The sequence below is a fragment of the Pseudorca crassidens genome, chromosome 6, assembly GCF_039906515.1.
Source record: "Pseudorca crassidens isolate mPseCra1 chromosome 6, mPseCra1.hap1, whole genome shotgun sequence".
NCBI lineage: Eukaryota > Metazoa > Chordata > Mammalia > Artiodactyla > Delphinidae > Pseudorca > Pseudorca crassidens.
This window is the reverse complement of record NC_090301.1, coordinates 76,379,502-76,407,473: the sequence shown is the minus strand read 5'-3', so window position 1 is coordinate 76,407,473 and position 27,972 is coordinate 76,379,502. Positions and strand designations below refer to the sequence as shown.

The 27,972-nt window shown below is 36.2% G+C and overlaps 1 protein-coding gene across 6 annotated transcripts in view; it reads left to right on the top strand.

Annotated features, from left to right (window-relative positions):
- GALNT13 (polypeptide N-acetylgalactosaminyltransferase 13) overlaps positions 1-27,972 on the top strand; it is a 562,369-nt gene that overhangs the window by 209,684 nt on the left and 324,713 nt on the right. For 5 of the 6 annotated variants that reach the window (XM_067741899.1, XM_067741902.1, XM_067741901.1 and 2 more), the window contains exon 4: positions 4,871-5,039. The exons of the other annotated variant lie outside the window; for it this stretch is intronic. In XM_067741899.1, the coding sequence (XP_067598000.1) occupies positions 4,871-5,039 (169 nt within the window). The remainder of the gene's footprint in view (positions 1-4,870; positions 5,040-27,972) is intronic. 6 annotated transcript variants of the gene reach the window in all.

Genomic DNA, 27,972 nt, shown 5'->3' with positions numbered 1-27,972 from the left:
TCCACTGCAGACTTGTTTATGATTGACAAGGCAAACAGCATTGTCTTAGGGAAACTGATTATTAGCAATGAAGTATGAATATTCAAAGATGAGAGAGATTAAAAGTCAAGGTTTTAAATTTATTTCAATTGACGATTTGGAAGAGATGAAAATTAGAGGAGAGCTGCAGTATCATTGAAAAGAAAGATTTTAAAGGCAAATATACAGAAATTAACAGCTGAGTAGATCTGAGGATAGAAATATAATTTGAGGTAATTTTTTGGAAAGTATGGCAGATGGGATATCATTTAGATTTTGGTCCAGTGTCATGCTTTTACCAATATGCATCATATATTACTATGTTCTTTAACATAATAAAATCTTTACTTTAAAATGAACTAACTTTTATTTTACTCTAGTTTGTTTTTAAATATAAACTGTCTTATCTCTCTTTTTTCAAATAGACAGTGCTTATTGTTAATGGGATATTTCTGCAACTGAAAAAGTGTTCATAATGTACATAAGCCATAATGCACTTAATATGTAGTGTTCGTTTTGGTAGACTGATCAGTTGGTTTATTTATATTTTCGTGGCCATCATTTTATCAATGGGAATTCTATGATAAAAATAAATCTCATTTAATCTATACGGTATGCACTATGTTAAAGAAAATGAAAGATATATGTTATATATATGTACATATATATAATGATTCTGCTTTTATATTTCAACAAGTTTTATAATGTCATATTGAGTCAAATTATCTATCATTTTAAATTATTTAACCATATAATTAGGAAGAAAATACCTTCCAGCGTAGTATATTAATTTATTTTTACAGTCCAAACCAGATTTGGAATTGGGACATTTCCATCCATATTTAAATCAATAGTCAAGGTATAATGTAGATTTAGTTGCCTTCTCCAATATATTTGCCTATTAAGAGTGGAAAAGTAACACCAACACTTCAATGACTTTTCTTTCTGTTTTTTTACTTTGGCTGTGGAGGAGCATGGTATCTTGTAGGTGTGTGGGTGGATTTTCTTTTTCTTTAAACTATGTAGAGGAGAGAAATAAACAGGTGAGAAAAAAATAAAAGTTGCTGTTTAAAGGTACTGGAGATCAGAGATAAACTACATACTAAACTGCACAATCTTTTCTATTTCCTATTTATATTATTTGAATAATAATAATTAAAAAAACCGGCTTCTTCTAGCAATATGTATTCTGCCGGGTAAGAGCCAGGAAAAGAAAAAGGCTGGTTCCACGTTATAATCACTTAGCATTTTTTCCTTGAGCAAGGTGAAAAATACCAATAGGTCTGCTCATGCATAAGAAAAACACATTTTGTAAAATGTCAAATATGCATTCATTAGAGGTTATTATGGAAAGGTATATTTAACTTTGGGGAGGAGACATTTAACCTGATACACATTAAGTTGTCATCTATTCTTCACTAAGAAGCTGAGAATAATTAAGGAGAATGATTATATGTGCTTGCAAACTAGTTCTAAGTATATGGATACTGTTTATGACAATTTTATTTTTGTTGATAAGACTACAAAATGAGATACTTACTCTACCATACCACTGACAAAACTATAATTTTCAAAATGCTAAGCAAAGGAAATGGTTACAGCTTTTTTTTTTTTTTTTTTTTTTTTGCGGTACGCGGGCCTCTCACCGTTGTGGCCTCTCCCGTTGCGGAGCACAGGCTCCGGACGCGCAGGCTCAGCGGCCATGGCTCACGGGCCCAGCCGCTCCGCGGCATGTGGGATCTTCCCGAACCAGGGCACGAACCCGCGTCCCCTGCATCGGCAGGCGGACTCTCAACCACTGCGCCACCAGGGAAGCCCAGGTCACAGCTTTGAATATATTACAAAAAACAAGTACTTCAATGTGCTATAACTTGATCTTCATTGTCTACAATGATGGAGTTGAGCTCCATGGTTTTTCTACATAGCGTAAAAGTCATTCCTATCTATTTCACAGTCTTGGTAGCATTGCATTGATGCTAGTGCCTTTCTCTGCAATGTAAGGTGTTTTTGTTAGAATTTATAGAGGACATTTTAAAGAACTGTGAATGGTGAATGAATTGCTTTCTTAATTTCTAAAAATTCTAATTTTTTTTTAACCTCAAATTCTTTAAGCTCTCTTTAATGTATCAAAAATCAAAAATTCTTTTTCCCAGAAAAAAATTAATCCTATATTTTCTGACATTAAGTTTACAGACCAGAATATGTAAAATATCTATCATCTACCTATCTATCTATTTCTACCAATCTAGATTGAAAATGCATTTCCTTCTAGATATAGATACAGACACATATATAAAATATCTATGGTCAGTGGGTAGTATTATATAGCTTGATTATGTCCTTTACTTCAGAATTAGAAGGACTCCTATGGAAACTATAAAAATTCTTTTTAACAGTTTCTATGGAATCAAAACTTAAAGAAATCCTAGAAATGAAAAGTACTTTAAGCCCTATCTAAGTCCAGCATCTCACCAGCAGCACAAATTCACCCAAAGCCAATGCCAACAACTCCATCTGATTTCAGGGACAATAGGCTTACTAACTCCTGAGGGAACATATTACTGTTAGAATTCTAATTCATAAATTGAACAAAACATGCTTTTTCATAAAATTCCTGCCATCATTTCTATTTTTGCTTCTTAAAGTGAATGAGAGTCTTCATAAGCTTTAAGATAACTTTTTTTAATAGTTTGAGGTTGAATACATATATCTTTTTCATTTAAAAATTTCCCGGTTCTTACCATTTTTCTACATATAAGAGGATTTACAGGCTAATTACCTTCATGATACCCGTATCTGAAGTTCCCCAGAGATGCCTAAGTCTCTTTTATAGTTTGACTCCTGCCATTCCAAACTCAGAATAACCTTTCACAGAAAATAATCTACTGGAAGACCCATTGTGTATTAGTACTGGTAATATCAGTTTTGATGTTTTATAATTATGGTCAAATCAGAGGAAAGTCTCCTTATTGTGTTCTACCCTAGTTTTGACCATATTCTTATATTATATTAGAATTTATATTCTATGAAATGCTGTAATTTATGGATTATTTTCACATGCTTTTTATCCTTTAATTTTGTATTGAAGTATAGTTGGCTTACAAAATTGTGTTAGTTTCAGGTATCCAGCATAGTGATTCAACTTTTTTTTTTTTGCAGATTATATTCCATTTTAGGTTATTACAAGATATTGGGTATAATTCCCTGTGCTCTACAGTAAATTCTGTTGCTTATCTATTTTATGCATAGTAGTTTGTATCTGTTAATCTCATACCCCTAATTTGTCTCTCTCCCCCTCCCTTTCCCCTTTGGTAACCCTAAATTTGTAGGGTGAGTAGTAAACATAGTAAACATAGTAAGTTTACTATGTCTATGAGTCTGTTTCTGTTTAGTATGTACACTCATTTGTATTATTTTTTAGATCCCACATATGAGTAATATCATATAGTATTCATCTTTTTCTGTCGGTCCTATTTCACTAAGCATACTATTCTCTAGGTCTATCCAGATTGCTGCAAATGGCAATATTTCATTCTTTTTTATGGCTGAGTAATATTCTATACATATACATATATATATATATATATATGTGTGTGTGTATATATATATGCTTGCCACATCTTCTTAATCCAGTCATCTGTTGATGGGCACTTGGGTTGCTTCCATATCTTGGCTCTTATACATAGTGCTGCAATGAACATTGAGGTACAGCGCATGTATCTTTTCAAATTATTGTTTTAGTTTTTTCTGGATGTATACCCAGGAGTGGAATTGCTGGATCATATGATATTTCTAGTTTTAGCTTTTTAATATTCTTTAAATTTTAAATACATTTTAAAGTAATCAGGGTCCATATATTTGCCCTTTAAAGTATATGGAAATTAAACTCAGTAAGATTAATGTGTTAGGTGCTATAATACAGCAAAACATTGGAAGAGTCAAGACCAGAACTACGTTTCTTTCATGGTAACCTAATTTAATATCATTATGAAAAGTAAATTAAGGGTACATTAGGGTTGACTGGAACCTTGTCTTATTACTATATATTAGCATACATCCAGACATATGCATGCGTGCATGTGCCTACACACACACACACATTGAACCATGATTTTATAGCTAGAAGGGACATTTGTGTGGTGATAACTTGGAGGAAATGGCAAGAACATGAGCTTGTATAGAATCCTGAATGCTCTTAATAAAAACAATCAAGCCCAGAATATTGCTCTGAAATTCCAGTTATGGAACACATAGCCTCCAAATCCAACTTGACATTTAAAATTATATGTCACTGCTATGAAAGTTCTTTTCACTTATTTGAAAACGATTTGACAAAGAAATCAAATTCTGATGGGGATAAAGCGTTGCCAACCTTGCTTGCTTTTATAAAGATATAATGGCAGTAGATATTTGAAATACCAAAATATTTAAGTGGATGTAAAAGTAAATTAATCTTGGTAAGTTTTTAAAATTTCTCTTTTATCATTTTGTACAACTTAGTCTGCCCAGAGCTCAACTTCATCCCTCTCTAATAAGTGTATTAAAAAACATGAAAGAGAAGTTTTAAGTTTTGGTGTTTTGTGTTGCTTAATTATTGTCTTAATGATTAGTCAGATCATATGATATGTGATAGACTTGAAGGACAACATGCAGCATTGAGTTAATGAATTAAAATAAGTTGTTTCTTTAGTGTAGTGCATGGTTTGTAAGTGGCAATAGAGATTTGATGATTTTATGATTAAGCCAGCTTGTAAGTGATACCCTTTAGAATCTAATCCAACACATGAGTTTATATTTTCAGTTCATTATCTGTATGTTTGTATGTATGTGTGTACCTGTGTGTGTCTTACAGCTGTTATTTCAAGAAACCAAGAAGGGCCAGGAGAAATGGGAAAGGCTGTGCTGATTCCTAAAGATGACCAGGAGAAAATGAAAGAACTGTTTAAAATCAATCAGTTTAACCTTATGGCCAGCGATTTGATTGCCCTTAACAGAAGTTTGCCGGATGTAAGATTAGAAGGGTGAGTTTACATTTGTTTTATAATCTTATATGTTAGCAATCCCCGAATTTCAGAATATCTCAGAACTTCAATTAACTCAGATTATTTGAAATCTAGAACTAAATGGTTCTGAATACCTTTGCCATAGCAGGAATTAACTGTGCTATGATGAGAGATATGAACTGTCTTTCTCTGGCAGAGCAAAATATGTTACTTGCAAAGACATTGCAGAATACACCAACCTAACAGGTTTTTTCCTTCATGAGATGTCTTTTTGTTTTGCTTTGCTTTATCTTGCTAAAAATAGAGCAAACATGATCTTTGATAAATTATTTTCTGGCCTGTATAAAAAGCCCTTATACTTTGCTTTGAAAAACTATACGCTTTGCTATTCCAGCATAAAAATAGCCAACTGCCTGTGTGATTCTTTGACCCTTTAAAATTATTTATTGTGGGCTCTTTAGCAATTTATGATGCTATTTATCGATATAATTAGAAAGCTCAGTTATCAGCCATGGAGGAAATACTCACTTGGAAATAATAATACTGCATGAAAAATTATGTTGAAGAATTTAACACTTACGTGATTAACTGTAAGCCATGCTCTAGATAGTTGAACATATTTTAAATGGAGGTAATAAAAATCAGAATATTTAGTGGCAGTATAGTCATCCTTGTATATAGTCCTTATAAAGAAAACTCTTGGCACTTAGAAAAGATATGTCCTCAGTTTTTAGAAAATCTCCAAGTTTACAAATATCCTCCAGAACACACTTCTATTTAAAACGAACTTGTTCTTTTAGACATGTAATGGCCTATACATAGTTGATGCCTACAAAGTTTGCTACATATAATGGGTTATATTACATTAGTGCGATGGTGACATTAACATATTTACTAAACATGATTTTTTTTCCTTTCTGAATTACTTCAAATAAGATCAAAATAAATTAATCCAAGCCTTGTTGAGATGCTGGCCTGGGTTGTCAGAAGGTTCATTTGATAGCAAAGTAACTGGTTTTGTATACCCCTGTATGCTTTTGAAATGTCTCTCTCAACTAAACCACAAGTAACTACATATTATGGATATTTTTGGTTCCTAGCAAATAGCTTAAGCATCAAATTTAACATTTTTGCATTCCAGAGGCCTAAATAATTTTACAGGTAGTTCTGTCCTTATTTGTATGTGTGTGTTTGTATATGCGTAGATACATTTGAATTTTTAAAGATATACAGTGGGCATATTCTTCTAAGTAATTTTGAGCATTTTATATGCTGAGTTCATAATGTTATAATGTTGCATTTATTACCTTGTTTTATATACTATGTTGTGATAAAATGGGAAAATGTGATACTTGTGTGTTCAGGAAAACCATGTACACACTATTTCAAATTTTTTTAAATCTTCATTTTCAACTATCAGAACATATAACATTAAATTTTATATCAGATCTGGTATAAAATTAAGGTAAGAACTATTTTAATACAGAGCTGTCACAAAAGTAAAAAAGAAGCAACATCATTATTGAGCTTCCATTTAAAATATTTGTGGCCAGTGGTATTACTTGTTTTAAGAATTACTGAGTGTATTAAGTAGTTGAAGATTTAAGTCTTAAACTATGGAACAATTCAACATTTAAAAAATGTAGGATTCAGGGCTTCCCTGGTGGCGCAGTGCTTGAGAGTCCGCCTGCCGATGCTGGGGACACGGGTTCGTGCCCCGGTCCGGGAAGATCCCACATGCCGCGGAGCGGCTGGGCCCGTGAGCCTTGGCCGCTGAGCCTGCGCGCCCGGAGCCAGTGCTCCGCAACGGGAGAGGCCACAACAGTGAGAGGGCCGCGTACCACAAAAAAAAAAAGAAAAAGTTAAAAAAATGTAGGATTCAAATCTCAGTATAAAAACTATAAAAAAATGCCATACCTACTGTAGATATTATTGCTTGAATTTTGAGATTTTGCAAATAATAGTAGTGAAATAAATCATTTCCTGTTTTATTTTTATGACATCACAGTGTATGCAATTAGAAAAAAGAAAGAAAGAAAGAAAGAAATACCATCTACAATTTCTAGACAAATCATAAAGTGTGTGTGAAGTTCACTGAGGACATTTGCAAGTCATCTTGAATGACTCAATTGTGTGACTGCCTGGGAACAACTAATGTTGAGAAACACACAATGAATCAGATATCCAAACTTATTTAAAAGATGTAAAAAGCTGTTAATACTCATTTGATGTAGAAAACTATATTTTTTCCAATTTTGGTATTACAGTTCAGTTTTTGGATAGTTACATCTCATGAGATGACACATAAAGCTAGCCTCAGTGATGACTGAAATATCAAGATATAAAAAGATGGGATTTATAAATAATTAGTTTAAAAAGATCTTATTTTAGTGAAAACTTGAGTTGATATTTATTTAGAAAGGGTCTGAACTGCCCATACTGTGAATTTATTAAAATATCTCAGCATATTTTATGACTGCATTCAGAAAATTGTCCAAATAGTTTAATGTTGTGTTTGGCTTTAATATCAATCTACAAATATTTGAAGATGTGTTCAGAGTGTTTACCTGAAACAAATAGACTGCTAGATATTTCTCCAGCAAAAATGGGTTTATTTAGGATCAGCAGAGAATTGCAGTTCAGGGTCCGTGACCATGGCAAGGCACATGCAAGTCCCCACACAGCAAGGGAAGGAGAACTCTTTTATAGAGTGAAAAAGGAAGTTGGGAGGGCTGTAGTAAACAAAGGGTCCATGGCATTTCAATGGCTGAGTTCTTGCCAGGAAAGAAGTCTTTCTTTGTCCAGTTGGGCTCTGCTATTCTTGCAGGGTATGAGACTCCCCTTTCTGATGCCCAAGCTCTATTTTTACTTGAGGTTTCTGTTTATTAATTTTTTTACATATCCCTCTTTTGATCATGATCTTTCTCTAAAAGCATCACTGATCAAGAGTCAGGTTTTCAGGTTTCAGTGGCTTTTTGTCCCTCAGTGTCAGGAAGGATCTTTCCTGGGTGGTGTCTCATGTCAGAAGGAAAGTGCTCAGATTGGAAACCTATTAAAGTCATATTCAGGTAACAAGGAGGGTTAGGAGGGAGAACTCTCAGGCATTATTATTTAAAGTCTCTATGTTGTCAAGATCATAGAAACTGGAGATCATCTGCTGTGTTATATCATTATCAAAGGTTTAGCAACAAACTTCCAACAGACCTGCTCTGGATATCTTGGGAACACTGTCTCATCAGATGTCTTCTCTCCTCCAATACTGGGAATTTTTTTTTACTTTTAGGCCACCAAATTATGTGCAGGTCCAGTCAGTGCTTGGCGCTCTTTTTTAGGTATGTCATGAAAATCCAAGAGTCTATTCCTTGGGGTTCTGTGGCACAAGGGTTGCTTAGCAGTAACCTGATAGTGACCTTTCCAGCAAGGTTGAAGAGAGTACTTCTGGAAGTGTCTTTTTCAATAGAAAAAATCTCAGGTTGCAAGGTATGATGCTTGAGGTCTTCGTCTCGCAAGGGTGCACTGTGAATAGATTGCTCTTCGAAAACTCATAGTGGTTTTTAATAGAATGAATTAGGTCTTTGCAGTATTGGAGGGTCTTTCCTTTCAGCAGTTGTGGGTCAAAAGAAGCAAGAGCCAAGTGCACTGGGATTCTATCACTATCTCAAAGGGTGAGAGTTTATGAGTTCAAAAAGGGGTGAATCTGAGATTTAGAAGGACCAACCACAGTGCTTCTGGCCAAGCTATTTGGAGAGCCTCTACAAATTTTGCCAGTTGAGTCTTAATGATGCACTGAGTGTGTTCTTCTAAACCAGAGGATTGAGGCAACAGTCCACACCAGTGACAGTGCTGTAAAACCATCCAAACAGCCAAGACTTGGCAAAGCACCCGGCCAATAAAATGGGTTACTCGAACACTATGAAACTCAAGAAGACTTCTTCCGGGAAGGAATAATCTTTCCCAACTTTAGCCACAGAATAGGCAGTAAATGGTCTGCAAGGGAAGGTTTCAGTCCACGGTGAAGACATATAGACTGTGACTGAAACATATTTATATCCATTAGACAGAGGAAGTTGTATGAAATCCAGTTGCTAGACCTCAAATGGTCCATTTGGCAGTTTAAAATGTCTGGGAGCCGTAGGAACAGACTTCCCTGGGCTGTACTTTGGACAAGTGGAACAAGTGAGGTAGGCACTTTTTGTGGCCCTGTTAATGTTTCCCCACCAATATTGATTCATGAAGGTTATCATTTTTGTCAGTAGATCAATGGTTTAATGCACGTATAGTAGTGAGAAGTGAGCATTTTAGAGTCTCGGGTAGGCCTGCATCGTTATTTGGTTCAAACCAGAGCTTTCTCTTTTTATCAAACCAACAATAATTGAATTTCCAATCTTGTTTTTCCTTTTCTGAGGCCAATTGTTGGACCTCTCTAGCCAGTTTTTCTAAATTATCATTTGGATAATTTGGAAATACCTTTTGGACCACGACAGAGGTTTGGATGCTGTTGGTCCCTTTAAGGACAGCATTCCTTGCAGAAATATCAGCAAGGTAATTTCTCTTAGCGTCCAGAGATTTCAAGTTTAGACTATCCCAGAATTTAATAATAGCTAAAATGGCAGGTAACATTATTGTGCACAATAATTCCTGAACATAAGGGCCATTTTCAATGTTATTTCCACTGGAAATAAGGATGTTGTGGAAATGTTGCTTCCACAACATTCCAAAGTCATGAGCTACTTCAAAAGCTTATCTGCTGTCAGTATAAACAGTTTTGTCCCTGGCTAAAGTTCAGGCCCATGTAAAAGTGTGTAATTCAGCCTGTTGAGCTGAAGTAGCCACAGATAAAGACGCTGCCTCAACAACATCAAAACAAATTATGACAGCATACTCAGAGCACTATTTGCCGTTGTCACCTTTAAAATAAGAACCATTGGTGAACCTTCAGAAGGCAACATTACCTAATGCAATTTCTGATATATCATTATGAGGAGTCAGGAGGCGGTCCATCAGTGTTAAGCAGTCATGAGGAACTTTGTGGGTGATGGAGGGGAGAAGAGTAGCCAGGTTAAGGTTATTATAAAAGAAAAGAGTTATGTGAGGGGCAGTTAACAAAAGGACTTCATAGGAGGTAAGATGGCTGGCGGAGAAATATTGAATGTGGTGAGAATTCAGGAGGGCTTCTAATGCATCGGGTACAAAAATAGTTAAAGTGAATTCCACAACAATTTTCTTGGTGGCTTTAACCAAAAAGGCAGTGGTTGATATGGCACTAAGGCAAGATGTGTATCCCGGTGTCACAGGGTCTCGTTGCTGGCTATAATACCTATGAGTCGATGGTGGTCTCCATATTTTTGGGTGAGTACCCCAACGGCATTCCTTTCCTTTTCATATACAAAAAGGAAAAAGGAATCTGATAATTGGGATGCCAAAGGACAGGTTGCTTCATCAACTCTCCTTTAGGGCCTTGAAAGCTGTGTCTTCCAGTTCTTTCCATGAAACTGGATAAAATTGGGTTAGGGTTGTTATTGTTGAGTAAAACATACAGAGGTTTGGTTATAAGAGAGAAATTTCAAATCCAATTTTGGCAAGAATCAAGTAGCCCAAGGAAACCTCACAGTTGGTGCTTACTTTTGGTTTTGGGGAAACTTAAGATACCATGAAGTCTCTGTGGATCTAGGCAGAGCCCTGTTTTTGATAGCATATGCCCTAAAGATCAAACCTGGGGGACTTCCCTGGTGGCACAGTGGTTAAGAATCTGCCTGCCAATGCAGGGAACATGGGTTCAAGCCCTGGTCTGGGAAGATCCCACATGCCATGGAGCAACTAAGCCCATGCACCACAACTACTGAGCCTGCTCTCTAGAGCCCGCGAGCTGCTACTACTGAGCCTGCATGCCACAACTACTGAAGCTCGTGCACCTAGATCCTGTGCTCTGCAGCAAGGGAAGCCACCACAGTGAGAAGCCCATGCACGCCAACGAAGAGTAGCCTCCACTCGCCGCAACTAAAGAAAGCTGGTGTTCAGCAACGAAGACCCAATGCAGCCAAAAATTTTAAAAAAGAAAATATCAAACCTGGGTTTGGCCAAACTGCAATTTTCCTTTGGTGACCTTATGTCCCTTTAAGGCTAAAGGCTTTAACAAGCGGATGCTGTCTTCCTGTGAGGGGACTTGAGAAGGAGAGTAAAGAAACAAATCATCCAGATATTGCAACAGAGTAGAACCTCTAGGGAACTTGATGTCATCCGGATTCGCCTTCAGGATTTGCAAGAAATAAGGACTCTCAGTAAAACCTAAGGCATTACTGCCCAGGTGAATTGTTTTTTCTTCCCAAGTGCATGTAATTGCATAACTCAATTACATTAAAGAATTTACTTCCAGTGGGAATGGATGTTAGTAAGGTATGAGGGTTAGGAACAATAGGGTGTCCAGGGATAACAATGTTATTTATTGCTCTGAGGTCCTGGACAAACCTCTACCCTCAGCCCTTAAGGTGTTCTCACCAGTAAAATGGCAGTGTTACAAGGGCTAGTACAAGCGATAATGAGTCCTTGAGCCATATAATCTTCTGTTATGGACTTTATGCCTTGAAGGGCTTCTTTACGTATAGGATATTGATTAATTCTGGGAAGAGGTTTTGAGGTATCTAATTGAATTTTGACTGGAGGTGCGCTGTGAATTTTGTCACATCAGTTGGAGATTTTGCCCATATGGAAAGCGGTAGTTGATTCAGTAGGGACAAGTGACCAGTGTTTTCAGAATCTGCTTTAGTACCATCAGAGTAGGAACAAATAAAAGATGTCAAAGGGCTATTTAATTCACCTGGGGGTTATTTTGATGACTACTGTCAATTTCTAGAATTATTTCCCCTCTGGGAAAAATAAATTCTGGCGTGATGCTTCTCTAAGCCTCTGCTTAGTAAGTGAATAGGGGCAGAGGAACTAAGGATAAAAGAGTGGGCATCTCTCAAAGGGCCTAAACAAAAGGGAATAGGTTCAGAGACAAGGACCTCTTGAGGTTCATTAGAAATCCCCACTATTTGAACTGTTTTAGTACTCCGAGGGAGGGGTTGCTTTATAATAGTGGGGTTGAGCACTAGGCATGTGGCTGCGGTGTCATTTAGGATGGGAAGAAATTCATCCCCAATCAGAAGAAATGTTTCTCCAAGTCAGTTAGGAGGGAGAACTGGGAAGAACCCCTGTAGATCCCCAGAACCCTGTCATTGAGCATAAGGACGTTGGGAAGGCTGGTTAGAGGGCTGAAGGTGCCTGAAGTGCTTACATTTGTAATAGTCTCTTTTCCAGTGTTCTGGCTCTTTGCATTAATAGCAGAAACTAGAGGGTTTTCGTTTTGTGTCAGAGCTTCCATTTGCTGGAATTGAAGATGAAGAATTTGGTGGCCTTCTCCGGAGATGACTCATCTAGAGTAAGAGAGCTACTTTCCAGATTAAGTAAATGTGGAGTGGACATAGTTTCCCATTCCATCTGGGTCCTTTTTATTAGAAGGAAGAGGTCCCGGTTCAGCCCATTAATAAACTAGAGTTAAGAGCTACTTGGATGGAATCAACATCTGAAGGAAGACCAGAATTTTCTTTAAAAACAATCTGAATTTAATAATAAAAAATCATGAACAGGTTCAACATATTTTTATGTGCAAGCCTGAATTCTTTTCTAATCAACAGGCTTTGGAAAAACTCTAGGAATTGCTCAATGACATCATCTAGCAATTGCCTGAGACTGATCATGTGATAAGTTAGTGGGCTGTTCGCCTGGTTATAATTCTAGTGACCTTGCAGAACTTTCCCAATTAGTGGTTTTCATTCCAATACTAGACCTGACCTTAATTGACAAGCATATGATCTAGCTGTTATAAGTCAGAGAAACCAGGGTGATAAGTTTGAATGACTATAATAAATTTCTCCACCATCTGAGAGAATCTTTGGTTACTTTGAGAAAATCTTTGACTATGGCTCCTAGTTCAGCTTTAGTCAAGGGAGATAAGAACCTAAGGGTTTAGCCTCTGGAACCTCAGAAAGCTTAATTTTAAAGGTGCATGTTCTGACAACTTTAAGAGGAAAAGGGAGTGGGGAGAGTTTCAGAGAAAAGGGAAAGATTGGCAAGAAAATTAAGTATGGAGAAATTGAGGGTATATTGGAGGCAACGTAGAATGGATGGAGGAAGATGGCACTAAAGGTGGAGTCTAGACATAAGGAGAAGAGCAATCGAGACAAGATGGGACTAGAAGCAGAGCCTAAGACAAAGAAGCCAAGGAAGGAGAGCCTGGGGCTTTGGGAGCCATTGTTTCTCTCTTTAATCATTTGTTTGCCTTAGTTAACCTTAAAATCATATTTTGCAGAGAGGCAATTTTAGATACCTGATAACATTGGGAAGCCTCAAAATACCAATTGAAATAAGTGTTCCAGTCAGTTTTGGAAATTTCTGAACCAGTTCAGTTTTAAGGAAATTAAGTTTAGGGATTTCAGAAGTTCCCCATCATGGCCATTGAGATTCTAAATTGCCTTTGGTCAAGTCAGTCCATTTATTTAGAAATTGTGCATGGGGAAGGACCTTGGTTTTAAAAATAAAATTAGCTGGAGTCCCTATAGGGAAGGCACCCTCAAAAAAGCTAGATAACTGGGATCCCATTTCCTAGAGGTTTTTCCTTTAGAGCAAAGAAAATTTTCAAACAGTCTAAACAGTTTGTAGAACAAATGGCTTAATTCAAAAGCTTGCAAGCCAGTCCTAGCCAGTCCTTAGAAAACATTGGTCCTGGAGGAGCCAGGCTGAAGGCTTTTTTTTGTTTTTTAGGCAGTCTTCAGAGGACAGCCCTTCTAAAGGAATAGGCCAAAAGTTGAAAAACCAGAACAATTTCATCTGAAGCGGCCCCTTCCTGAAAGAATTGAGCCAAAGGCATTTTTAGACAGGTTCAGTTGAAACAGTCTGATCTCAAGATCACACCAAAGTGCCAAAGGAGTAGTTACACACAGAACAAAACCTTAAGCAGAAAGACAAAGGCTTTAAATAGATCCTGAATAAAGCCTGCAGGGCTTCAAACACAAGAGGATGTGAGCTTGAATCCAGGAAAAACTTCAAATTCCAGTGCTGGCGAGAAATGCAGTGAGAAGCAATGGGCTCAACTGTGGGTACCACCCCTGTTTGTTCCCCAGCCCTGGAGCCATAGGGAGTCTCCTCTGGTCCCTGAAAGAGCCACCAAAATTTTGACCTGAAGCAAATAGACTGCCATCTCCAACAAAGATGCGCTTATTCAGATCAGCAGAGAATTGCAATTCAGGGTCTACAAACATGGCAAACCACAGGCAAGTCCCTGCACAGCAAGGAAAGGGAGACACTTTTATAGACACTATTATAGAGAGGAAAAGGAAGTTGGGAGGGTGGGAAAAAAAAGTCTATGGCTTTTCATTGGCTGAGTTGTTGCTGGGAAAGAAGGGGAGTCTCTCTTCTTCCTGTTGGTCTCCACTGTCAATGCGGGGCATGAGAGCTCCCCCTTCTGATATCCTGACCCTGTTTAATTGAGGTTTGTCTTTATTAATTGTTTTACAAGAGGAATAAATCTAAGTAAATATCCCATGTTTTCAAAGAGAAGAAACTAAATAAAAACTTTTTCCATGGAGGCAATTGTGATGAAACATCAGGACAAATTGGAGTTAAGTTCTAGAATGTCCATCCCTAGGGGTGTTTAAATTTTTATATTAATTTGCTTCTTTACTTAATATATTTATTAAATTTTATATTACACTTATATATTATCTTTAATTATTTGAGGGACATAAAATGATAGTATCACAAATAATCATGGTACTTGGATATTTTAAGTACAGTCAAGGCTGAAGCACTTACCAAATTTCTTACTTTTTTGAAGGCCCTCAGTTTCTGGGATTCTTTTGGTTATATCTATATAAATTAAATTCCTGACAGATATAACCAATCCTCTCTCCCCTTTGCCCATCCTCCATAAATTAAAAGAAAAAATAGTACAATGTCATAAAATTCTACTCAGAACATTGCAAAAAATGACTAGCAACTTGCGTCGATGGATCAGTATTAGGGATTAGTTAGCATGTTTCTCATCTATTACAGGTCTAATATTTTGTAAATTGATATAGTTTGAATTTAAGAAACTGGGCCTAAATATTTCTGTTTAAATAAGCAAGTAAATAAGTGTCATTTTGTTTGGTTTTCAATGTAAGAGTTTTCAAGTAATATTTAAATAAGAGAGAGAGAGAATATATTACCAAACTCAAGAAACCCATTAAGTGATATTAAACACATTATTTTAGCACCTAATATGCTGGTATGTGCCAAATACTGTTCTGTGTGCTGGGGATATAGCAGTAAATAAAACTAATAGTAAGTCTCTGCTTCATGGAATTTAGAACAAATAAAAGAATGAAGAATGGTAAGTGATAGAGAATAGAGCAGTAAGGGGAAGCCTCTTTAAGAAACTCTCATTTGAGTAACCTGAGTGGACCTTAAGCAACTAAATGTTATAATTTCCTTTAGTGTTACACAGAGCTGTTACATATTTACTGGGATCCTGAAACAGACAATGCTAGAAATATAGCAGACTTATGCATATATAGAACTCCGTAAAGACACAAAAGCAATGGAACAAATGTTAAGCAAATGCATAGATGTATGTTTGTTTGTGCATGTGTGTGTATTTGTATCATTTTTTGAAAAGAGTGTTTGAGCTATATTTCCATGAAATCCAGCAAAAATCACAATTTGGTTTGCAGAAGCTGTCTGTAGCCAATGTTATCCCATGCCTCGGCTTTTCTGAAGCAGAGAAAACAATATGACAATGATTATAATCGATGACATACATGACTCTATTCCATTATATGCAAAACAAATAGGTGGAACAAAAAGCCTACAGTGGAGAAATTTTTTAAATAATTAGGGGGAAAATCTCTAGGTATGGAGCCAAAACACATAGGTTTAAGATCTGGCTCTATGGCTTCCTACTGAATCTTGGGTAAGCCATTAATTTTCTAAGCCCCAGTTTGCTTTACTGATGAAACCAAGTAATCAGTTAGTTAACCAGCCAATCCCTGTCATTTACCTAATATAGGTTTAGCCTTGAGAACAAGAAAATGGATATAATAGCCCCTGACTGAAGAGTAAAAAGAATATATTTACATAAACAACAAATTATAGTATCGTATGAACACACCAAAAATGATGAAGGATAGAATTGTGCTGAGTTCCTAGTGAAATTTTTAGATTCATTATCATTATTATTCTGTGGAATTCTTTTATGTCCTAGCCTTCTTTTTTTGGACTAAGCAAGGAAACTTTTTAAGCAATTGGCTTCTCCCTTTACTCTGCCATTCTTTTTGAATAAGAAATTAACAGTAATTATTGAGTGAATATTTATAAAATAGCTGTGGCCAATTAAAACAAAATGTTAAGGTTTTTTAGCATTTACTTGTATTCAGACATTTAATAGCACTTCAAGTTCTGGTATTGAGTTGTTTGAAGGTTATAATGCAGCTGGCATTTAAGTATATTTCATCAGGGAAAAAATGAGGAAATTGGAAATTTATTTCAGCTATTTATATCCTAGACAAATAACTGCTTCTTACTTATGCACACTTGCAAGCTGATAAAGAGAAAAAGACTCTAGCGGTCTTGCGATATTAGTGGAAAGGAGCTGTAGCATACAAATTCTGAATAAGATGCTCTCAAAGGACAAAGACCTTATTTACTACATCAGAAATAAGCCATAGTATATATTTTTTCTGTGCTCAATCTCATAAGTATACCTTTATATGGATTGTCTTTCCTATGAATTAAAATACCATAAATGTAGCATTGATTGCACAAGGAGACATAGAAAATGAGACTATTAATTGGATTTCTGAACTCTGTTCCACATCTTTTCTTTATAATTTGAGAATTACTACAACTTTCATATGCTGGCAAAAATTTTGCCTCTGAAGATAATAATAATTTCTATAATACTTTGATTTATGTAATGTGCTCATGTGTAAAATTAATTTCACTTCCCCAATTAGAAGTGGTATGTAAGAATCTCTGTCTCTGTGTGTTTGTGTATGCACATAAATATATACATTTATATATATTTATTTGAAGAAGATAGAGATGATAGGTATTATTATTATGTTTGAAATAATAATACTGTTTCACTGTAACTTTCCTTTCAAATAAGAAAGTTGATTACAACGTGTCTAGGTATGTTTTCAGGGATACATTTGTGTACCGCTGTAGGTAGAAAGCATGCTGCCTAACTCCATTTACACCTGAACTACCTCTCAACAATCTATTTAATTTTCTAACAACTATTACTTTGACTTTTTAAAAATTATAATCTATACAAAACAAAATTTACCATCTTAACTATTTTTAAATATATAGTTCAGTAGTGTTAATTATGAAAGGGATCAGAATATGCCATCTTTAAATATACCACTTTGGCATGAAGATTATTTTGACTAAAGGCAATTTAGAAAAAACAGGCACAGGAAAAGCTGTCCTCCCTCCCTCGTCTGCCTAAAAGCAAGGCAAGTTTCCCTTGTGAAGATGCCCCTGTCTCTTGAACAAGAAAAGGATCAATAACCTTTATCACTGGTGATGGACGTGGCACTGAGATGACTCTGCATAAACTCCACCTTACTAAATAACCCTTATCTTCTGTTAGTTTCCCCCATATATTTGCCTTCCCACATTTTACCACCCCTAAATCCCAAATACCTTTTCCTTTGTCTTTTCCATGATTCATCACCATTTGTTAAAATGACATCTAAGACCCCCAACCCCAGCCCGAGTTTAACCACTTCTTTTGGGTCTTCCTCTATTTTCTAAAAGACCTCCGTATACATAAAAACCAAAACATTAACATCAAAATAAAATTTATATGCATTTTCTCCTGTTACTCTTTCTTTTGTCAGTTTAATTGGCTGGCCTCTGGTACTAACCCAAGGTGAATAACCCAAAGTGTTTTCACTCCCCTGCAAGTATATGCACACTGTTGTGGGACCAGTCTCCAGAACTCTTTATCTTGCAGAACTGAAACTGTATACCTATTAAACAACAACTCCATATTCTCCACTATCCCCAGACCCTGGCAACCACCATTTTAATCTCTGTCTGTATGAATTTGGATATTCTTGGTAACTCATATAATTGGAATCATACAGCATTTGTCTTTTTATGAGTAACTTATTTCACTTAGCATAACGTCCTCAAGGTTCATCCACATTGCAGCATGTGTCAGAAATTCCTAACTTTTTAAGGTGAATAATATTCCATTATATGTATATACCACTTTTGTTTATCCATTAATCTGTCAGTGGACACTTGGTTTCCTTCCACTTTTTGCCTACTGTGAATAATCCTACTATGAACATAGCTGTATAAATATCTCTTTAAGATCCTATTTTCCATTCTTTCGAGAAATGGAATTGCTGGATCATATGCTAATTCTATGTTCTGAGGAAGCACCATACTGTTTCCTGTAGCAGCTGTACCATTTTATTTTATTTTATTTTTTGACATGAAATAAGTCTATGACTTATTTTTTTTTAAGTTTTTTTTTTGATGGGGACCATTTTTAAAGTCTTTATTGAATTTGTTACAATATTGCTTCTGTTTTCTTTAATGTTTTGGGTTTTTGGCCACGAGACATGTGGGATCTTGGTTCCCCCACCAGGGATCAAACCTGTACCCCCCCTCCCCCACCGCATTGGAAGGAGATGTCTTAACCACTGGACCACCAGGGAAGTCCCTATGGCTTATTTTTAAATGAGAAAAACAAATTACAGGGCAGTTAAAAAACAACTGAGAAAAGTAAAATTATTGATCACTTCTAGCTTAGAAACGAGGCCTTGCCTCATCACCACTGTAATACTTGTTAAATGACCACCTCCAGCTGAACCTATATACTGACCTTTTTTGTTACAGTGAAACAAACATTTCATTATAGATATGTAGGAAAAGTTCTCCAGAAGTAGCTAAAATAGCTTGGTTGTGAGAGCCTTAGACTGAAGATCTAAAGGCCCCTGGTTTGATCCTGGGTTTTGGCAATGGTTTTATTATTTTTATTTATTTATTTTTTATTGAAACATAGTCGAGTTACAATATCATATTAGTTTCAGTTGTACAGCATAGTGATTCAGTATTTTTACAGATTATACACCACTGAAAGTTATTACAAGATAATGGCTATAATTCCCTGTGCCTTGTTTCTTATCTATTTTATACATAGTAGTTTGTATCTCTTTATCTCATACCCCTAATGTGCCCCTCTTTCCTCTCCCCACTAGTAACAACTAGTTTGTTTCTATATCTGTGAGTCTATTTCTATTTTGCTATATATGTTTATTTCTATCATTTTTTAGATTCCCCATATAGGTGATATCATACAGTATTTATCTTTCTCTGACTTATTTCACTAAGCGTAATATTCTCTAGGTCCATTCATATTGCTGCAAATGGCAGAATTTCATTCTTTTTTATATTGGGTTTTTTATATTTATATTGTTTGTTTCTGTATTATGGCTATTGTAAATAGTATTGGTATGAACATTGGGGTGTATGTATCTTTTCAAATTTGTGTTTTTACTTTTTCCAGCTATATGTCCAGGAGTGGAATTATGGTAGCTCTAGTTTTAATTTTCTGAGGAACCGCCATACTGTTTTTGATAGTGACTGCACCAATTAACATTCCCACCAACCATGTTCAAGGTTTTCCTTTTCCCCACACCCTTTCCAACATTTGTTATTTGTCAATTTTTTGATGATAGTCATTCTGACAAATGTGAGGTGATACCTCATTGTTGTTTTGATTAGCGTTTCACTAATGATTAGTGATGTTGAGCATCTTTTCATGTGCCTGTCAGCCTTCTGCATGTCTTTTATGGAAGAACGTCTATTCGAGTTTTCTGACCGTTTTTGATTGGATTGGTTTTTTTTATATTAAGTTGTATGAGCTGTTTATATATTTTGGATATTAACATTACAAATATTTTCTCCCATTCAGTGGGTTGTCTTTTCATTTTGTCAACAGTTTCCTTTGCTGTGCAAAAGCTTTTAAGTTTAATTAGGTCCCATTTGTTTATTTTTGTTTTATCTCCTTTGCTTAGGAGACAGAATACTACAATTTATGCCTAAGAGTGCTCTGTTAATGTTCTCTTCTAGGAGTTTCATGGTTTCAGGTCTTACATTTAGGTCTTTAATCCATTTTTAGTTTATTTTTGTATATGGTGTGAGGAAATCTTCTAATCTCACTGTTTTATAATGTGGCTGTCCAGTTTTCCCAGCACCACTTATTGAAGAGACTGTCTTTTCTTCATTGTATATTCTAGCCTCCTTTGCCATAGATTAATTGCCAAAAGGTGTGTGCGTTTATTTCTGGGATCTCTGTTCTGTTCCATTGATCTATGTGTCTGTTTCTATGCCAGTACTATGCTGTTTTGAATCCTGTAGCTTTGTAGTATAGATTGAAGTGAAGGAATGTGATACCTCCAGCTTTGTTCTTTTTTCTCAAGATTGCTTTGGCAATTCAGAGTCTTTTTTCGTTCCATATGAATTTTAGAATTATTTGTTCTAATTCTGTGAAAAATTTCATGGATGTTTTGATAGGGATTTCTGTAGATTACTTTGTGTACTATGGCCATTTTAATAGTAGTAATTCTTCTAATCCAAGAGCATGGGACATCCTTTTATTTCTTTATATCATCTTCAATTTCCTTCATCAATATTTTATAGTTTTCAGAGCATAGGTCTTTCACCTCCTTGGTTAAGTTTATTCCTAGGTATTTTATTATTTTTGATGTGATTTTAAATGGGATTTTTTTTTACTTTCTCTTTCTGATAGTTTATTATTGGTGTATAGAAAAGCAACAGATTTCTGTATATTAATCTTGTATCCTACAACTTTGCTGAATTCATTTATTCTAATAGTCCTCGGATGGAGACTTTAGGGTTTTCTATGTAAAATATCATGTCTTCTGCAAATAATGACAGTTTTACTTCTTCCCTTCTAATTTGTATGCCTTTTATTTCTTTTTCTTGTCTGATTGCTGTGGCTAGGACTTTCAATACTATGTTAAACAGAAGTGGCAAGAGTGGGCATCCTTGTCTTGTTCCTGAATTTAGAGGGAAGGCTTTCAGCTTTTCATCACTGAGTATGAGATTAGCTAAGGTTTGTTATAAATGGCCTTTATTACTCTGAGATATGGTCCCTTGAAATCCTTTTTGATGAGTGTTTTTATCATAAATGGATGTTGAATTTTTTCAAAAGCTTTTTGTGTATATGTTGAGATGATCATGTGATTTTTATCCTACCTTTTGTTAATAAGGTGTGTCACATTCATTGATTTGCAAATATAGAAGCATCCTTGAGTTCCAGGAATAAATCCAACTTGATCATGATGTATGATCCTTTTACTATATTGTTGAATTTGGTTTGCTAATACTTTGTTGAGGATTCTTGTGTCTATCTTCATAAAAGATATTGGCCTGTAACTTTATTTTTCTGTACTGTCTTTGATTGTGGTAGCAGGGTAATGGTAGCCTTGTAAGATGAATTTTGGAGTGTCTTATTCTCTTTGGTTTTTTGGAATAGTTTGAGAAGGGTAGGTATCAATTCTTCATTGTATGTTTGGTAGAATTCCCCTAGCCATTCTATGCTAGGCTTTTGTTTAATGGGAGAAATTTTTATTACAAATTCAATTTCACTGCTAGTGATCGGTCTGTTTGAATTGTCTGTTTCTTCTTGATTCAGTTTTGGCAGGTTGTGTGTTTCTAGAAGTTTGTCCATTTCTTCTTGCTTGTCCAGTTTGTTGGCCTATAACTATTCTTATTCTCCTATTTTTTGGTATCTCTATGATATCAATTGTTATTTCTCCTCTTTCATCTTTTTTTTATTTTTTCTATTTTTTGGGTATTTTCTCTTTTCTTCTTGGTGAACCAGGCTAAAGGTTTATTGATTTTGTTTCTCTTTTCAAAAAACCAGCTCTGGGTTTCATTGATCTTTTCTACTGTTGTTTTTTAATCTCTATTTTATTTATTTCCTCCCTCATCTTTATAATTTCCTTCCTTTTTCTGACTTTGGACTTTGTTTGCTTTTCTTTTTCTAATTCCTTTAAGGTTAGGTTGTTTATTTGAGATTTTTTTTTTTAATTGAGGAAAGCCTGTATAGCTATAAACTTCCCTCTTAGAAACTTTTTTCTGCATCCCATAGATTTTGGATTGTTGTGTTTCCATTTTCATATATCTTGAGTTAATTTCTTATTTCCTCTTTGATTTCTTCATTAACCATTGTTTTTTTTAGTAGCATGTTGTTAATCTTATTGTTGTTTAGTGTTTGTTCTTTACCATTTTTCTTTCTGTAATTGATTTCTAGTTTCATACCATTGTAGTTAGAAAAAAAAGTGCTTGATATAATTTCTGTTCTCTTAAATTTGTTGGAACTTGTTTTGTGGCTAGCATGTGACCTATCCTGGGGAATGTTCCATGTGCACTTTAAAAGAATGTATATTCTGTTGTTTTTGAATATAATTTTGTAGCTATCTATTAAGTCCAACTGGTTTATTGTGCCATTTAAAACCACTGTTGCCTTATTGATTTTCTGTCTGGATGATCTGTCCACTTATGTAAGTGGGCTGTTAAAAGTCCCCTACTATTATTATAATGTTGTCAATTTCTCCTTTTATGTCTGTTAGTATTTGCTTTATATATTTAGGTGCTTCTGTATTGGGTGCAGATATGTTAACAAATGTAATATCCTCTTCTTGTATTGATTCCTGCATCATTATGTAATGCCCTTCTCTGTCTTTTGTTATAGCCTTTGTTGTAATGTCTATTTTGTCTGAAATGAGTATTGCTAACCTCACTTTCTTGCTGTTTCCATTTGCATGAAATATCTTTTTCCATCCTCTCCCTTTCAGTCTGTGTGTCTTTAGCTCTGAAGTGAGTCTTTTGTAGGTAGCATACATAAGGATTTTATTTTTTTACCCAGTCAACCACCCTATGTCATTTGATTAGAGCATTTAGTCCATTGACATCTAAAGTACTGGGTTGGCCAAAAGGTTTGTTTGGTTTTTTCCATAAGATATCTCTAGTAGCATTTAGTTCTCTTTAACTTCATTCAAGACAATTTTGTTAGATCGTGTGACAGCTGTCATGTCAGTGTGCACCTAAAAAAAGACATTAAAATTGGTGAATTTTTGTGTAGCCATTTTAATATCAAGAGATGGAAGATAAAAAGCAACATTTTTGGCATATTATGCTTTATTATTTACAGAAAGGTAAAAATGCAACTGAAACACACAAAAAGATTTGCACAGTGTATGGAGAAGGTGCTGTGACTGATCGAACATGTCAAGAGTGGTTTGCAAAGTTTCGTGCTGGAAATTTCTCACTGGACAATGCTCCATGGTCAGGTAGACCAGTTGAAGTTGATAGCAATCAAATAGAGACATTAATTGAGGACAATCAATATTATACCACGCAGCAGATAGCCGACATACTCAAAATATCCGAATCAAGCATTGAAAATCATTTGCACCGGCTTGGTTATTTTAATCTCCTGATGTTTGGATTCCACATAAGTGAAAAAAACCTTCTAGACCATATATCCCCACATGCAATTCTCTACTTAAACGTAATGAAAACATCTGTTTTTAAAACAAATTGTGACGGGCAATGAAAAGTGGATACTGTACAATAATGTGGAACAGAAGAGATAATGGGGCAGGCAAAATATAACACCACCAACCACACCAAAGTCCAGTCTTCACCCAAAGAAGGTGATGTTGTGTATATGGTGGATTGGAAGGGAGTCCTCTATTATGAGGTCCTTCTGGAAAAGCAAACAATTAATTCCGACAAGTACTGCTCCCAATTAGACCAAGTGAAAGCAGCACTGGATGAAAAGCATCCAGAATTAGTCAACAGAAAATGCATAATCTCCCATCAAGATAACGCAAAACTGCATGTTTCTTTGATGACTAGACAAAATCACTTATAGCTTGGCTGGGAAGTTCTGATTCATCCACCGTATTCACCAGACATTACACCTTCAGATTTCCATTTATTTAGGTCCTTACAAAATTCTCTTAATAGAAAAAATTTCAATTCCATGGAAGATTGTAAAAGGCACCTGGAACAGTTCTTTGCTCAAAGATAAAAAGTTTTGGGAAGATGGAATTATGAAGTTGCCTGAAAAATGGCAGAAGGTAGTGGAACAAAAGGGTAAATACATTGTTCAATAAAGTTTTTGGTGAAGATGAAAAATATGTCTTTTATTTTTACTTAAAAACCGAAGGCACTTTTTGGCCAACCCAATAATTATTGACAGGTATGTAATTATTGCTGTTTTCCAGTTGTTTATGTAGTTCTTCTCTGTTCATTTCTTCTTTTTGTATCTTCCCTTGCAGTTTGATGATTTTCTTTCATAGTATGCTGTGTTCCTTTCTTTTTAGTTTTTATGAATCTATTGCAGGGTTTTTTAAAAAAATATCTTTATTGGTGTATAATTGTTTTACAGTGGTGTGTTAGTTTCTGCTTTATAAAAAAAGTGAATCAGCTATACATATACATATATCCCCATATCTCCTCTCTCTTGCATCTCCCTCCTACCCTCCCTATCCCACACCTCTAGGTGGTCACAACTATGGTTGCCATGGGGTTCATAGTTTTTGACCCATAATTATATCTACTTGTTTCAAACTGGTAGTCAATTAATCTTGCTGGGTAGAATATCCTATGTTACAGGTTTTTCCCCTTTCAGCACTTTGAGTATATTATGGCACTACCATCTGCCCTGCAAAGTTTCTGCAGATAAATCAGCTGATAGGCTTAGAGAGGTTCCCATGTATATAACTTTTTGCTTTTCTCTTGCTGCCTTTAGAATTCTCTCTTTAACTTTAACTTTTGCCATTTTAATTATATGTCTTTGTGTGGATTTGTTTGGGTTCATCTTGTTTGGAACCCTCTGTGCTTCCTGTATCTGGACATCTGTTTTTGTTTTTGTTTTTTTTCCTTCAGGTTTGAGAAGTTTTCAGCCATAACTTCCTCAATACATTTTTGATTTGCTTCTCTCTCCTTCTGGAACCCCTATAATGTGAATGTTGGTATACTTAATATTATCCTAGAGACCTCTTAAATTCTTTTCATTTTTTATAAATTTACTTTTTCTTTGTGAAAGAAAGGTATGATTAGGTGATTTCCATTATTCTATCTTCCAGATTCCTTATGTGTTCTTCTGTTTCACTCAGTCTGCTATTCATTCCTTCTAGTGTGTTTTTATTTCAGCTGTTGACTTCTTCATTTTTGATTGGGTCTTCTTAAAATATTTAAAAATTTTTTTTATATTTTCTAGTTCCTTGTTAAAGTGCTCACTGTATACATCATTTTTCCCCCTAATCTTTTAACATTTTTATTACCAATGCTTTGAATTTTTTATCTGGTAAATTGTTTATTTCTGTTTCATTATTTATTTTTTCAAAGGTTTTTCTCTTGCTCTTTCAGTTGAGAGTAGTTCCTCTGCCTTTTCATTTTGCTTAACTTTCTCTGCCTCTTTTAATTTAGGTTAAACATTTACTGATTGTGGCTCTTGTGTGAGAGCATCCCTATGCAGTCTACATATGCCCAATGCCTCTGTGAGAGAGCTGGATTTGATGTGGGTCTGGAGGTAGAGTGGATAGAGCTGGCATCGGGTGTGAGTTGGGACTTCCTCTCAGTTCAGTGGCCATCACCACCCTATAGAGGGTGTGGTCTGATCCCAAGTTGCTGGAGCAGAAACTCTGAGGGATGAGTTCAAGCTTGCTCTGTTCCTTTTAAGTGTGTGTTTTCCCCTTTCCCTGTACTGGGACCCTTGCCTCAGAGGGTCAGTGTGCTGAAACAAGTGGAATCCATGTGGACTCTCAGCTCATATTAGCTACAGACCGAAGTCCTGTTCACTGCCTGTGCAGGTGACCACGGCTCTGCTCAGATGCAGCCTTGGGTGTAAGTCCTTTTTGTGCTTCACAGCATATAACTGTCCCCAGCCTCTGTTGCCCCCACCCTATTGTGAACTGTTCTGCAGGGAAGGTGGGGCCCTTGTGGCCTCTCAGTGTGTATGGGGCAGGTGAGCTGGAGTATAGTGGCTGCCATCAGAGATCTGGGCCGCTTTTTTTTGCACTGAGTAAGCTCCAACAATGCCACTCCCTCCCCATTGATGCTAAGCCCTGGGACCAGGTCGCATCTGCGTCCCACAGTCGAGTCTTCTCCCTGGTCATGACTGTCCCAGATCCAGTGCTGCACTGTGATGTGGTGTGAGTGGGGCCAGAATTTTTGCCCAACTTGGTCTGAGGTGTGCTGTGAGGCAGTCTCAAGAAACTCATCAGCCAGTAGAGCAAACCTCTCTCCTCCCTGCCTCAGGGGCAAGCCAGTGTGCGTACTCCCTATGAGCAGAGTCCAGGCTTCCCACAGCCCTTCCGTTAGTCCCAGGGGTCCTCCAACCAGCCAAGGGCGCTTGTCTCTCCCTCATAGGATCCCAGGACTGGGGTGCCCAGTATGTGGCTCAAACTGCTCACTCCTCAGTGTGGGTGTCCCCCCCTTGTAATCTGCATTTTCCTCTGAGTCCCTTTCCAGGGCACAATTCCCAAACTAATTGCTTTTCTTCCCTTCCTATCCAATTATGTGTATATCTTTCTTACGATCTTCATTGTACAGCAGTTCTTCTGCCAGTCTCCAGTTAGTTTTCAATGAGAATTTTTCCACATGTAGATGTATTTTTGATGTGTTCATGGTGGGAGATGAGCTTCATGCCCTCTTACTCCATCGTCTTGATCTGAACCTTGGGGCTGTACCATTTTACATTCCAGTGCGCAAGGGTTCCAGTTTCTCCACATCCTTGCCAAAATTTAAAAAAAATTTTTTTTTTTTAATAGTAGCCATCCTAATTGGTGTGACGTGGTATCTCATTGTAGATTTGGTTTGCATGATTAGTGATGTTGAACTTCTTTTCATGTGTTTTTTTGGCCATTTGTATGTCTTTTGAGATATGTCTATTCAGGTTCTTTCCCCATGTTTTTTTTTTTTTTTTTTTTTTGCGGTACGCGGGCCTCTCACTGTTGTGGAGCACAGGCTCCGGACGCGCAAGCTCAGTGGCCATGGCTCACGGGCCCAGCCGCTCCGCAGCATGTGGGATCTTCCCGGACCAGGGCACGAACCCGTGTCCCCTGCATTGGCAGGCAGACTCTCAACCACTGCGCCACCAGGGAAGCCCTTTCCCCATGTTTTAATTGAGGTATTTGTTTTTTTTGTTGTCATTGAGTTGTATGAATTCTTTATAAATTCTGGATATTAACCCCTTATCAGATATATGATTTGCTAATATTTCCCCCTTCTACATATTGCCTTTTCACTCTGTTGATTTTATCCTCTGATTAAAAACAGAAGTTATTAATTTTGATATAGTTCAGTTTATCTATTTTTATTTTTTGCCTGCACTTTTGATGTCATATATAAGAAAATATTGCCAAATCTAATATCATGAAGCTTTTCCCCTATGCTTTGTTCTAAGAGTTTTAGCTCCTGTGATTAGGTCTTTCATCTACTTTAGTTAATTTTTCTATGTGTTGTAAGGTAAGGGTCCAACTTCATTTTTCAGCATGTATATATACAGTTTTACCAAGATTTCTTGAAGAGTGTTCTGTCCCCATTGTGTAGTTTTGGTACTCTCATCAAAAACAATTTGACTGTATCTGAAAGGGGCTACTTCTGGGCCCTCTTTTTATTCCGTAGGTCTATGTGTCTGTTTTTATTGCCAGTGCTAGAGTTTTTTGATTACTGTAGCTTTGTAATAAGTTTTGAAATCTGGAAGTGTAAGACTTCCAACTTTGATCTTTGAACAGTTTTTTTAAAGGTAGACGCTTTCTTCCCAGAATTGCAATTATAGTTTTCAGCTTTCATTCACTGCCTCATCTTT